Here is a 13,930-nt window from a genome sequence, read left to right on the forward strand (position 1 = left end):
CATGTACACGCATCATTGCATTTCTTATTTTCCCCTTTTTAAAAATCCCACGCCCATTTATTCACATTGGTGACTGCTGCAAGTTGACAGTTGCAGTGGGTGATTCTTTAATGGGATAACAAAGGCAAATACAGCAATGGAAGAAAAGGGAACTGTCCGGCCTCAGGCGGCCAAGGCCAAAGCAGCATCCGCTGGCAAAGCAGGAGGAGGAGAACACAAAGGCAGGGGAAGAGAGATGAGAGAACGGGCAAACAGAAGCCGCCTGGGGCAGCTGCTTGAGCGCTTTTCTCTGCTGTCTAGAGTCGGCAGTTGTTTTGTGGTGAGTTTTTCCTATTTCGGTAGCACAGGAAAATCTTCTTGAAAACGAAATACAACAAAACGGCAAAGCAGAGTACGTGGTGTTTCATAATAAAATAGAAAGCCAGCTCCCTGACTGTGTAGATAACATGGATAAAGATGAAACAGAAAAAAAATAGGGCATACTGGTTCTGGGGCTGGAGTAATTCATGGAGCTCTTGTCCAATCTGAAATCGGAACAAAGGGAAAGGATGTGTCTGTCAATAAAGCGCTTGCCTCCATCCGCTGCCCCAGCACTCGGTGCATAAACCGCCGAAAGGGCACAAAGCCGTCTTTTTCACGTCTGTCCGGAGGCGAGCTCTGCTGAATGCAGCGGGACCTGCTCCGGAGTGAGTGTGCATCGCACTGAACTCATTTCTGAAGAGACGCGCCCAGGATATTATGGGAAATGTGCCTGACTTGGGGAGCAGGCCTACCACCTCATGGCAGATGCTCGTGAGCTTCTGGACGCGCATGAGCATTTGATGCAAGGCATGCCCGTGAGCAGTAGGGAATCCAGCCACGACCGCATCTCACACTTCTTTTGTCTAGACGGCTGTTTTTGGCCATTTGGACTGAGCGTGGGGGAAGGGGACGGGGGGAGGAGGCTGGAGCACTGATGGAATCAGCTTTCCTCCAGTGGCAGCACAATGAAGCAAAAACTCAGCGGCCAAAAAGCAGAAGCTGGGTTGCATCTAGGGCTGGTGCTGCGTTCCACCCCCAGGGCACTGCTTGGGAATTTCTCCTTCCTCTAGAGAGATGCTGCCTAACGTTCCTGCCCTCTCCCCATAGTTTTTCTGCCCACAAAAGGGGTGTGGGGTTTCAAGAGGCCCTTTGCTCACAGCGATTCATTCTTGTTTGGAAACCTGGGAGCAGAATTTTTGCATAAGGGGACCCTTTACAAAGAACCAGCCCAATTCAGAGCCGGCCCTGTTCTTTGCCTTGATGGCAAAATCCTTTGGGCAGGCCTTGGCCAAGCTCTCAGGATTCCCAGGATCCTTTAGAGAAGGGCACCATCTTAAGAGATACAACCTGGATATGCTGGAGCAGGCTGTCAAGGTGCTCCACAGGTGGAAGCAGCCTCCTGAGCCATGCCGATGGCCATGGATTTGAGGCAGAATCCTAAGGCCTCCTGAGAACATCTGAGAGGCTGTATGATTATAGGATTAAGCCCCAGAGGGGAGAGGGGCATGCCTGGGGCAGGGAGGGAGGGCGTTCTGGCCACAGCCTTGCACCAGCGCCAGTGGTGTCCCGACCTCCTCGCCACCCACATCCTTAGTGGCCAGGAACGCCCATCTGGATGAACAAGCAGGAGAGAGGCACAGCAGCAGCTGAGATGGCCACCACAGCATCTCTTTCTGGGCATAGGGGGCTCATGGGCCTCTGAGTACAGAGGTGGGCAGGCCCTCCGGCCACAGGGCTGAAGCCAGCACTTTAGCCAGCGCAACGCTTATCGGAGGGTTGCGTAGCCTGCCCGCTCTCGCACATCACTTACGGATCGTGCAACCGTCCGCTGACGCAGCTGCTCCATTTTCTCCTCGTGCCGCCGCCGCTTTTCATTATCCTCGTGTCTGTACTTCAGCCTGGCCATCGCACCATCCAGCCTCAGCTTCTCCAGGTCAAGATCCGCCGCCGTGATCTGCCGGCTGCTCAGGGGACCCATCCCTTCCAGACTGCTGGCCACGCCGATCCGGGAGTACGCGCCGGTCTGCAAAGCACTGGTCCCCCGCTGAGTGCTGTTGGCCAGGCGCTCTGCCTGGCTCTTGTTTTCCAGGGTCTCCGTCATATCATCAGGGATGTAGGAAGAGGCGGGGGTGTCCCTTGCAGTGTCCTGAAAGCAAGGAGGACAGAAGAAGCGACTGTGTTGGCACAACGCTCAGCTCAGCGAGTTGCCGTTTTCAGCTGGCATGGGCGGTTTTTCCCATAAGGAACTTTTCTGCAGTGGCTGCCTGAAGAACGGAAGATGTTAAAAAGGGGCTGGTGGGCTCAGGCAAAGGTCCGTCTCATCGCCGTCCTCTTTCCCATCCCAGCAGCCAACCAGTGGCTGTGTTTCTTCCCTAGCAACGCCTCGGTCCACTTTAAGTGCTCCTGGCCAAAGGGCCAAAACTCTCCCCTTGAGTCATTTGCCGGCCTTGTCGGCCTGGCACAGGGATGAGGTGGGGACATGCAGGGCACAGGTGGCCTGTGCCGGGGCCCCTTCACAGGGGATGCTGGTGTCCTACTGGGAAATTGGAAAAGGAAGCTCCCTTGGCGCAGCGGAGGTGGCCTCGCTCCAGCTGTCTTCATGAAGGGCTGTAAGGCACAAGTGCTCCTCCCTCTGTATGGTTCATTCCCTTATCTCAGTCCTGTGATGGGTCTGTTAATCATGAGGCTTAGTTAACAATTGTATCTCGAGAGCTGTCTGAGGATTACCCTCTTTGTGGGTTGGCTCCTTGGGAACGCTACCCAGCTTAAGATCTGAATGAGAAAAGGGTTGTGAAGGGGAATAAAGCCCCACAAATGGAAGCTTTCCTAAGCGGTCCTTGATGGCTGTGTTACTTTTGCAGAGTTGTTGCTCAACACCTGGTATTGAAGCGACTCACCTGGGACAGGTAGTGGTACCATGACTGGTGTGAAAATTTATTCAGCTTTCACCTGAATGTGAATTTACCACATTTCAAAGCAATGGATGAGCCAAAACTTATTTATCCTTCAACATTTGCACTTTGTCGAATTTTGCAATGGATTTCTACAATCCAAATATCCATATTAATTTGCGTTTATTAGGGGAAAGTGCACACACAGCAGAGTGGACTTGTGAAAATAATGTTAAAATCTCATTACGTTAGGAAGGTTGCTTGCCAAATATGCCTATATCAGGCAAAATCACAGTAAGAATATGTGTATTTGGAGAAATGCACAGAAAAATGTGTACCAATTTTAATGCAAAGCTTTTCCTTAAAGTTCAGGAGTAACCAAATTTAAGACTGGAAAAATTGTGTTTGGGACAAACCAAACTTAAAACTGGAAGAATGAGAAACTGACAAAAGCTGAGATTTCACCCATCTCTTGTTCAAAACCAACGTTTTGGAGCAATTGATTCAGACTGTTGTCTTATTCCATCAGCTGCTTGGAAGCTGATGTGCTTGGCTGGACCTAATTGGGCACTTGTGCTCTGCTAGTTGTATCTTTGTGAGTAGTTTCAAATCATTTGATGCTGCTGGCTTGCTTTGTAATGCATGCCTTGCCTTCTGCATTTGCACAGACATTCTTTTATCAGTTGCATTGGATCCAAAAATCTACCATCTGAATAAAATGGAAGGGTATTTTTCTTTTTAAAAGGAAAGGAAATCTCAGGTAATTATTATGGTGGGATTGACCTGCTTTTAGGAACTTATGGTGCAATTGCATCCAGGTTACTTGGAAGGAAGTGCCACTGAATTCCAAGAGGCCATATTAGAAATGCATGCTGATTTGACCTACCTTCCAGCACTACAAGAACACATGAAGGGGTCGGAGGACCATGCAGGCTAGCGCTGGCGGCCAATGTCCACGCAGTTCATGTCCCCCTCCAGCCACACACTTGCAACTGTGAGAAGTGCCAGTCTGCCTGCAGAAGGATCCTCAGGACAAGTGGAGGCCCTGCCTGGACTGGCACCCGCTTCCCATGAAGGAGCCCCTTCACACACCTGGTGAACACAGGGTTGTGCAGGGCAGCTCACACACGTGGTGCTGAGCACTGCGGCCAGCAAACTGGATCCTACTCCCCGAATCCTCATCCTTCCCCCACCAGTCAAGGTTCCTGGTACCCATCCCCTGCCCAGAACAGCCTCTAGCACTTCCCCAGTCCCTGGCTGATCATTATTACAGTTATTGTTATTATTTAAAAAAAGATCACTGAGCTTCCAAAGTCAATCAGCTTATTCGAAGCAGGTAATGGGTTCCCCAGCAGTTGTTTTTCTTCCATTTTATGTTTAAATTCCCCCTGCTCCTGCAGTTGTTTTCAAGGGAGAAACAATTAGCTGTGCTGTTTTAGGGTGGGGGGAGGTAAAAGGCCCAGCAGATCCATGACTGAACCACCCCAGAATGCCCTGAAGGTGGTGATGGGGGACCTCCATCTGAGGAGCTTCCTCATGAGGTTCCTCACTCTCCTCAGCAGACTTTCTCTCCTCCTGTGAAGGCACCTTCTGCACCATCCCCTCCGGCCTCTGGTCTCTGCCACTTACCGGTCTCTGCCACTTACCGGATTTTCCCTGTGCCTTTTGGGATCCTTAATTGGCATTATCTGCACAGCAAACTCAATTCCTGCCTGCATTTCCTTGAACTCTGCATTGCCTCCTTGGTAAGAATAGTCAGACCCTTCCAGATTGCTGGTATGATCCAGATCTGCTTGAATCTCCTTGTCTGTGTGATGCACAGACTCTGTCTCGAAGTTGGAGAAATCAGAGGATGAATGGGGCTCTTTGGCTGTTTCCTGGGGGAGATGAAAGGAGGGTTGGGGGAGAGTTTGCATTTCATCTCATGCAACAGCAATGGCCAGAAAACGGCCAAGAATGTGGTGAAGTTGCCACAGGGAGCTGCCATGGCCACAATTTATGTCAGGAATAGGAACCTCTGACCCTTGGGTTGAATGTGGCCTGCCCAGAAAGGAGTCCCAGCGTTATCTCCCATTCCTGATCAGAGATAACCTCAGGGATTCCCATCTGTGCACCATGCGCCACCCAAACTGGGATGCTGAGCAGCAGATGGAGGAGGCCCCAGCCAAGTGACAGTTCCTGTGCCGCTTACTGGTCTGACTGGGAGGGTGAGCGGTGCTTGCATAAGGTCCATGGAAGAGCGGTTCCTCCAAGTGCCCTGCCATTTTCCCAAAATGGGTGGGGTGGGGTAAGGATGACTTCAGGGACAAACTCGACTGCCCTGGTGCAGCCCAGCCACCAGATTGGGGTGGGGGGCAGCGAATCTAGCCCTCGGGCCAATAACAGTTTGATATCTCAGATTTCAGGTGGATTGGCTTGGTTAGTTTATATTAAAGGGTATTGACTGGTTTCCTGACAAATTGTCAGTAGAAGGGTTTGCAGTAAAAATCATGATAAACCCACAACCGCACAGCTTTGCAAACTTGGAATGGGCTGGGAGGAACCGTGGCACACGATCCAGCCAAAGCGAATTACTTCAAAATGTCCAGTGGTTTCACTGCTAAGGATCTGCCCAATCGTCTAGAAGTCGAACCACTGGAGCTCGCCCTCCACAACCTGCCTGGAGTCCATCCCGAGCTTGCAAAAAGGACTCTGTGTGTGGCCAGTCTTCTCATGTCAGCTCCAGGTCTTTGAAACCCCACCTACTTCTGTGCAGCTTTAAAAGAGAGCGACCGACTGCCACTTCTTACCATAGCAGATTTAATCCTGGAAAGAGAATGTGCATTGGATTTCTAGGCAGACGCCTCTATTTCCCTGCCTGCCCCATGTAGAAGAACTGAAACCAGCTGCCCAGTTTGAAGCAGAAATTCACTGCTCACATGCGAGCCACCGGCCCTTTCTTGAACTGCCACAATGGTGCCCACTGTGATGACATCATAATGTGGCTGTAACTACAACAGCAGGGCAAGTGTTGCTAAGGTGCCCTCTGTAAATTGCCAAGGAGCCCGGCTGGATACACTGAGTAGAGGGGCCATTTTCCTTTTATGATGAATCGGGGCCAGATGTGTAATGAGGCAAGCTCCCCCAGCCTGGCGCCTTCCAGATCTTCTGGATTGGGACTCCCCATAATTCCCAGCATCAACCAGAAGCCCCAGCCAGCATCACTTGTGGCCAGGAGTGCTGGAAGCTGAAGTCCAAGACATTGCAGGGGCGACTTTCGGCCTACCCCTGCCCTAGGGCCCCGTGCGGCCTGAAAAACACGCCTGCGTGTTTATCACTACTGCCGTTGGCCACCTTGGAGCCATTTCCTAGAGAAAGGCAGAAGAAATGTGACTCGAATGGACAAGCACAGTGATATAATTAAGAACACCATCCTATGTGGGTTTAAATCTAAAAAAAGAGTCTTCCACTCTTAGCCTACACATGCATGGAAGTACATCCTGAAATTAGGGGATTTAAGGTGGGCAGATCAGAGACCAGAATCTACCGGTAGCTTTCTGAGTGCTTTGCCATAGATAAGCCAGATTCCTGACTCCCAGCAAACAAAATGAACAGGTTTTTTAAAAGAAACAAACCAAAAAGCCCTTCCTCATACATCGCTTCTATATATCTTTCCAGTTCTGTGGTTCCAGAAGCCATTGGAAAATTGCAGCGATATTTCTTTGATGTCCCAAGGTCACTGTCTGGCACTCTGAGAGACGTGATAATGCTGCCTTTATCCTTGTTTGTTGCCTGTCACAGACTGTGGCACTCTAGCCCACGTGTAGAAGGGAAAACAAGAAACACAACCTGCCCCCACTCAGTTTTGCCCTTTTCTGGGGGCCTCTTTCTGCTGCGATTGGATGGAAATCTTTACTCCTCTTGTCTGCTTCTACCAAACAAGCCTTGGAATTCCATGAACCTCTGTATCTTCTTTAGTGTCCGTTGGCCATGAGTGTGTCAGAGACACACCTGCTGCCAAGCTTAAATTTCCCCTCTATGGTGTGATTCCTGAAATTGTTTATTGTGGTAGCTTGCTTTTGAGAAGATGTTGCAAGTACACAGAATTGGAGAAGAGCAGGGACCATCCAGCCCAAGTGAATCCCCCGCCACCCTTTCAATTTCAATGAAAAAGTTAGAGAAATGGCTGAATTTCTTACATTAAAAATGGACACCTTGCTTTTTCTCCAGGTAATCAATAGAAGGCAAGTTGTTTTTTCCTCATGTTGGCCTCATAACAACCCTGTAAGGTAGGCCAGGCTGACATACAGTGCGAGCTCCACGTAGAAACATTCAAAGTATATATGTTGATTAAGTTTATGCTATGTGTTATCTCATTGCAGCTTTTTGAACAATTGTGCTTCAGTTTTATAACAAAACATTTGTATATTTAGTGTGGATGGCAAGATGAAGGACCCTTGGGTCCCAAACAAGTTTACTTATAATACAAACTTCCTTTATCTACCCTAGTTTGTTTGCGTCCTTGGAGGCCAAGTTTTGTGGTTGCCATCTTGCTTGGATTTTATTGGGTGAGTTGCGTTTTATCTGGGGAAAACCTTCTGCAAAGTTTCAGCTGTTGTCAGTGTATCAAGAACTTTTGCAGGGGGAAGGTCAACAAGCAGTGACTTGTTCATCTATCCATCCTTTTTATTTTTATTTAATGTATAAATTGCTCTATAGGGTATGTCAGAAACCACCGCATTTCAAATGACATCATTTAAATTTGAATGAAGAAAAGTGTCAATAGGAAAAAGATTGAAAAGCTGAATAGACAAATGCACAACATGCACAATTTGGAGGGACCTCTGTCCACAGTTGTGTAGTTTATTCAATGTATTTAGCTCCTTAGTTTTTTTCAATTGTTTAATTTGTACTGAGTTTAATGCTATTTTCATTATATCTGTTTTTTTGGTTTTTAAGCATAGTAAGTGCTCAGAAAATTTTAACTATTGGATGGTATATAAATGAAATAGATAAGCAATACTAAAAGAACATATAAAGCATAAAGCAGTCAGGGTAAACCTGTCCAGCTAACTTCATAATCTCCTCACCTCCTGACCTCTACATTCTTTCAAATCTTTCAACCTCTAAACTATTAAGCTTTTGGACGGAATTTACAAGCCTGTGTTCAGGAAAGATTTAACTCCATAGTATTGCAAAAGTAAGCTGAATACAAAAATGGAGGAGGGTTCTGTTCTTTCACAATGCTTTTTTGTTGAATTGACTTTATTTTTTTCTGTTGCCAAAATTCAGTTCTGGTGACTTGGCCAGCAAGAATTGGTCTAGCTCGTAACACGTGGCAGCTTTATGGATTAAGAAGGGTTCTTCTGCAGCTTGAAGCACATTCCCAGCCGGTTGCACGTGCCTCCAAGTCCTTTCTTCCTTGCTCCTGCAGCCCTGCAGTGCTGATATCCCTGCCGCTGGGGGTTCTGGGAAATGTAGTTTTTCAGTAATATCCCACGTGCAAGATGCCCAAGGAAGGGAGTGTCCAGTGGAATTGGCATCTCTGCTAAAGACTCTCAAAGCCTTTCTGATGCCCCTTTCGGACAGCTCCTTATCCATTGCAGCTTTCATTTTGAGCTTTATAGGCTAGTGCTCCATGGTGATGAACCTAAAGGGTGGGGGGTCAGCACCACAGATAGATCACCAGCTCTCAGAGGGGTAAGGAAGGTTTGTTCTTTTTTAATTAGCTTAATTCTGAAATTCATGCCTGCTACATGGCCAAGTGCCCCCCACACACCAAAGTCTTTATGAGCTCTTTTTAGGGCCATGGCCCACAGAAGGAAAACAATGCATGACTGTGAAATTCCACAGGGGTCTCTCTCTCTCTCTCTCTCTCTCTCTCTCTCTCTCTCTCTCTCTCTCTCTCTCTCTCTCTCTCTCTCTCTCTCTCATTTTAACGGACTTCACAGAGAAGAAACAATGGTGCCAGCAAAATCAGTTGTGTTTTTTCGGTTCTTCCAAGAGTGCCACATCATTGTCTAGCAGATTTTCGAAATCCATTATAGGGTGCAACTAAAGCACATCAGAGACTGTGTAACATGAGGTTGTTCAAACCAGGGAATTCTCACAGAGAATTTTATTTATGTGAGCAGTTCCTACTCCCAGTCCTGGAGAACAGCAGCAAAAGTGCACTCTCTCCTAAAAAGATAACAAATTGCCAAACCTGCATTAGGAAAAAAAAGTACACTTTTTAAAAGAAAAAATATTTTTCTTTCTTTCTTCTAAAAAATACTTTTCTTTTGAAAATGTATATTTTCATCCTTTTCATGGGGGAAAGTGTGCATTAGGGTAACCCCCTCTTTTTTTAATGATGCACATTTTCCACATTTGAAATGTGCTTTTTTTCCTGCTTGAAACCAATAAAACAACAAAGAGTGTAATCAAACAGAGGACACAAGGTGTGTGGAGACTATTGGCCACTCCACAAATCCCTCATGTTGCCCAGAAAGCAGACAGGTTCATGTTCTGGTGTGCGTAAATCCCCAATGAACACGCAGCAAGTGTGTGAAAAGTTAGTTTACTCTACAGAATAACAACACTCAGTGAACTGTTCCAGCTAAGCGCCCCGTGTGGCCCTTGGAGCATCTTTTGATACATCATGAATGTAAAAGTTAACATGCTGTACACCTAACTCTCTCTGGTAGGTTGCGAAGGTGTTTTCGTGGTGGTGTGATCTTTCCCACTTGCATACTAAATGAGGGGCTGCTCCAAGACGAAGGGGAGCGAAGGAAGTGGCGCTTGTTCGTTAATTGCTCTTTGTTGCTCATCTTCGTACGTGCCTAACAGCCTGCATCTAAATGGGCATTGCAGTGCAGTGAGAGTCCAAGGGAGCAGAAATGAGAAACTTCTTTCTTGTGGCTGCGGATCCCTGATCTGTGTGCATAAGCCTGAACCAATTCGTTCCGCTCATCACGAGCCCAGCCTTGCCTTCGCAGGCTGGCAGAAGCTTCCCTGACTCTCAGAGGGCCGTCCCTTGGGGCTTTCCGCTTTACACGCCTGAGCCTGAATCAGGGGCTCTTCCGGCGTGCCCAGCATGTGTCCTGCTGCGGAGCTAAGATCTGGCCTGGCCGAACCCGGCCTGCTGCACAGGGTGGGTGCCTCTCGCCAGGCGGGTGCTGGGAGAATGTGGCGGCCGCTGCCTGCGCCTGGAATCTTGTGACCTCATGAGACAGTTGGTGTGGAATGTGGTTCTGCGCCGTGGGGCGGCAGGGATCTGGCCGAGCGGGGGACTCGGGCCGACAGACGATGCGTCTCTGCATGTGCAGGGTCCAAGTCGCTCTGTGCCCAAGCTCTCCATGGTAAGAGCCAAGCCTGTCCTCTTTTTTCTCTGGCCTTTCACTTTGTTTTTACTCTTTTCAAATCTGTGTATATCCTGCCTTTCTATCCTGGAGGTCAAGGCCATGTGGATGACTCACATCCCCCTCCTTCATTCTGTACTCACAAAAACCCTGTGAGGTAGGTCAGGCTGGGAGTGGCCCAAGCAGGGTTGGCAGCAGGCTTCAGAGGGGCACCAACAGCAGAACTGGGAAAGCCTCTTCTCCTGCCAGCAAAGGAGAAGTCCCCTTCCTAGCAAGTAGAAGGAGTAAATCCTCTTTTCCATATGGAGGCTCTTCAAAGTTCACCTCCCCTTCTCTATGTGGGAGGCAGGCATCAGCCAGCAACAGAAAATGCTGGTCTGCCTGCTGGGAACCCACCATTTAAGCCCCTCATCAAAGCTTCTGGGGCCATTTGGTCCCATGGTACAGGAACTAAAATGGCGGCTGCAAGAGCGGCATCTGCCAACTAGGCTAGTGTTCCTCTGTTCCCTTTTTGCTGCTGCAGTGTCCCACCTGCACCATGGGAAGGGAAAGGAAGAGGAGATGGGTGTTTCGAAGGCCTCAGGCTGGTGGCAAATGTCTGATAGTGCCCAGCTCTGCTACCAGGCCAGGAGAGCTTCAGGCCCGAGGGAAGTTGAACCTCAGTGTCTCTGTATGAGCCCTTCCCAGCTTTATGCTCCCCAGCTGTTTTGGGCTGCAGTTCTCATCCATGTCAGCCAGCATGCCCTGTGGTCTGGAGTGATGCATTTTAAAAACAAAAGTGAAACTGGAGGGTCATGAGGTCAATTTCAGACAATCAGCAGGGAATCCTGAGTGCACAGGAAATGCCTTGTATAAAAAGCACTCCATCACAGTAACCAGGAGAGGAGGGCCATTTCCTGATTTTCTCCTGCAATCGGTGGCCCTTTGTCCACTCGGTTGTTCTTCCCACAGATGTCCTTGCAAACAACAGAATTCCCCTGTACTCACTCACCTCCATCTGCCCCTCAGGGCTCTGGCTTCAATATCCTTCTGGTCAGGGTGAACCATGCACACAGCCGGCAAACAGAGCAAGCCCCTCCAGACCAGGGCACAGCAGAGTGGCTTCACATGAGACGGTCTCCTTTATATGTCCAAAAACTAAGACAAGGAAAACCTCACTTTCCTCCTCTCTATGTGCCGTTATAAACTTCTGAGACCCATTCTGTTAATCACAAAGGTTTTCTGAACCCTGATCTATCCTGGAACAAAGTCTCCTGTGGAATAGAACTTTTCCAACATGTGCAGTAGGTCCATTTAGGAGTAGAACATTGCAAAGATGAGGGAGGGAGGGAGGGCTGGCTGGCTGGCTGGCGGGATGGAGGGATAGATGATTGATTGATAGTTGTCCCCTGTGACTTTATTCATTATCCCCTCTCAGAAGTGCATGCTTCATTTGCTTCCCTCCCCACATGCCTTAGGATGCCAATGGAGATCCTCCAGCACCGCCACTGGTACCCACAGTTGTGGCTGATATCCTGGCTAATGGAGACCAGCGAACACCATTAGAGACCAGGAGGCAGCTGGAAGCCATCCATAACCCTTTGCAATTAGAAGCCATTGCCAAGGAGGGTAAGAAGGACCACAAAGAGGAAAAGCTCAGCCCTCTGAAGGAGGCGGAGCAGGGAAATGCCCAGCATACCCATGGAAATGGCAGCGAGGTGGAGAAGATGCGCCTGGACTTTGAGATGGCCATCCTGAAGCATCAGCATGAGGAGAATGACAGGCAGCGTCAGCATGAGGAGAAGATGGAGCAGATCCGCCAGCAGTCACCATCCCGGACGGGGTCCCATGGGGAAGAGCAGCGGCTCGTGAGCAAGCTGGATCCAATCACAGAAATTGAGCTAGAGAAGATGCGCATGGAGTTTGAGCTGGCCAAGCTGAAGCAAATCTCTGAGGAGAACGAGAAGCAGAGGCGGCACGAGCAGCGAATGTATGAGGAAAAGGAGAAGCAGCGGCAGCATGAGGAAAAGATGGAGCGCCTGCACCAGCGGCACGGAAGTTTCCGAGTGGTAAGCCAGAAAGCTGCTGTCGGTGGCCTGGCCGAAGCTGCAGGAGAGGCATCGTCGGTGGCCCTTGCCGAAGCTGGAAAGATGAGGCTGGAGGTCCAGCTGGCTGTGGAAGTCTGCTTGCCAGAGACACATGACCAGAGACCGCCCTGTGAGATGGGCAGGCCTCGGGAAAGCCCCAAGGCAGAACCACGGGGGGAGCCTCTCCCCGAAGCAGGGAACCCCCCAGAGCAGCAGAATGATGGGGTGACGGAACACCTGGGCCTTCAGGTGCCCCGCATTGTGGTCAGCGGGGCAGAGCCCGAGTGGTCAAGCAGCAGGCTGGACTTGGCCATTGAAACGGAGCTGGAGAAGAGGCGGATGGAGTTTGAGCTGACCAGGCTGAAATACGAACACGACGAGAACGAGCGCCAGCGCCAGCACGAGGAGAAGATGGAGCAGCTGCGCCAGCAAGGGCCTCCCAAGGCGGTGCAGCAGCAGGCCTGGTGTGTGACTAAGGAGAGGGGCAATGTTTTGGGCCAGTTCCCGAATCCAGAAGGCCCTGGGCAAGGGGGTGTTTTGGGGACCCAGCCTCTGGGCCCCAGCAGGCTTACTCGGCAGCCATAGCAGTGGTGGAGCGGTGAGGTCAGGTTAGCCTTTACATTTCCCACAATGCCCCAGTGAGCCGCAAGTCAAGAGCTTTGTGGGACATACAAGGGCAGGCTAGATGCCAGGCAGAGGTAGAGGCTGAGCATGGGGCTTCTCCTGACCGTGGTCGTGCCCCCAGAAGGAGTCCAAAAATTCAGGCAACGGCATTGATCCATCTCAACAAGTCTCTCCCAGGAGCCGGTCTTCTGTATTTCATGGGTCTTCGTTGCCCACTCAAGACTAAGCTGCTCCTGAAATGTAACAGGGAACACTCCATGGCTGCTGGAGAGAAAAATTGCTTCTTCCCAGCTGCTGTGAGGAATGGGAGTATGCTCAGGAGGAAGGGGGCATTTGTGTGCACGGCTGAAGGCAGCATCGGACCTGCTGGGGAAGCGGTGCCAGCACCGAGTCCCGGCAAACCCCGGCTCCAGCACGCCACTGCAGAAGAGGCCCAGCCTTTGCCCTCCAAGCCTGAGTCCTTAATTCCAGTTGTGGGGAGGGAAGGGCATTTTGCACATGCTCTAATACACTCACTTCTTTCTTTCACAAGTCCTGGGCACTGAAGATAGAAATGGGACTCGGCTTCCGTAAGGGCTAGCTTGAATTAATCTGAGAGGGAATACAATGATATACATCCTTGGATCTGGGGGTGTCTGCATTGTTCTAAGTGAGGGTGAATATGGATGTAAGTTTTTCAGAGTGGTAGCATGATGGTTCTATCACTGCACATTTTTATTTACACATACCTTTGTATTTCCCTTTTTGTCCTTGGGTGATTTTCAGGGAGGGTGGGAAAAGGGAATCAATCTGTAGATTTTTGACGCAGTTCAGTTCAAATCAGAAAAATCAGGTTGGTGGCTACCTATTGGCCAGTGATGTCACGAAAATGCATGCTTGCGCATGCACACACACACGCACATGTGCACACTGCCACTTTCAGCCTTTGTGAACATTTTTGGTGCTTAAGAAACATAAACATGCATTTATTTATACAAAAAAGCATGAACAAGCGTGGTTTGAAGATTAA

At 49.5% G+C, this 13,930-nt stretch overlaps 1 protein-coding gene across 1 annotated transcript; it reads right to left on the reverse strand.

The window, feature by feature from the left end:
• Positions 1 to 296: 296 nt before the first annotated feature.
• TMEM247 (transmembrane protein 247) lies at positions 297 to 9,700 on the reverse strand. Its single transcript, XM_044428967.1, has 4 exons — positions 9,617 to 9,700; positions 4,559 to 4,789; positions 1,832 to 2,167; positions 297 to 524 (listed from the first exon to the last, which is right to left on the reverse strand). Exons 1-4 carry the CDS (start codon positions 9,698 to 9,700, stop codon positions 297 to 299), a joined length of 879 nt encoding a protein of 292 aa, XP_044284902.1.
• Positions 9,701 to 13,930: the final 4,230 nt, after the last annotated feature.

This window comes from Varanus komodoensis, unplaced genomic scaffold (genome assembly GCF_004798865.1).
Source record: "Varanus komodoensis strain SLA01 unplaced genomic scaffold, ASM479886v1 scaffold2, whole genome shotgun sequence".
Lineage (NCBI taxonomy): Eukaryota > Metazoa > Chordata > Lepidosauria > Squamata > Varanidae > Varanus > Varanus komodoensis.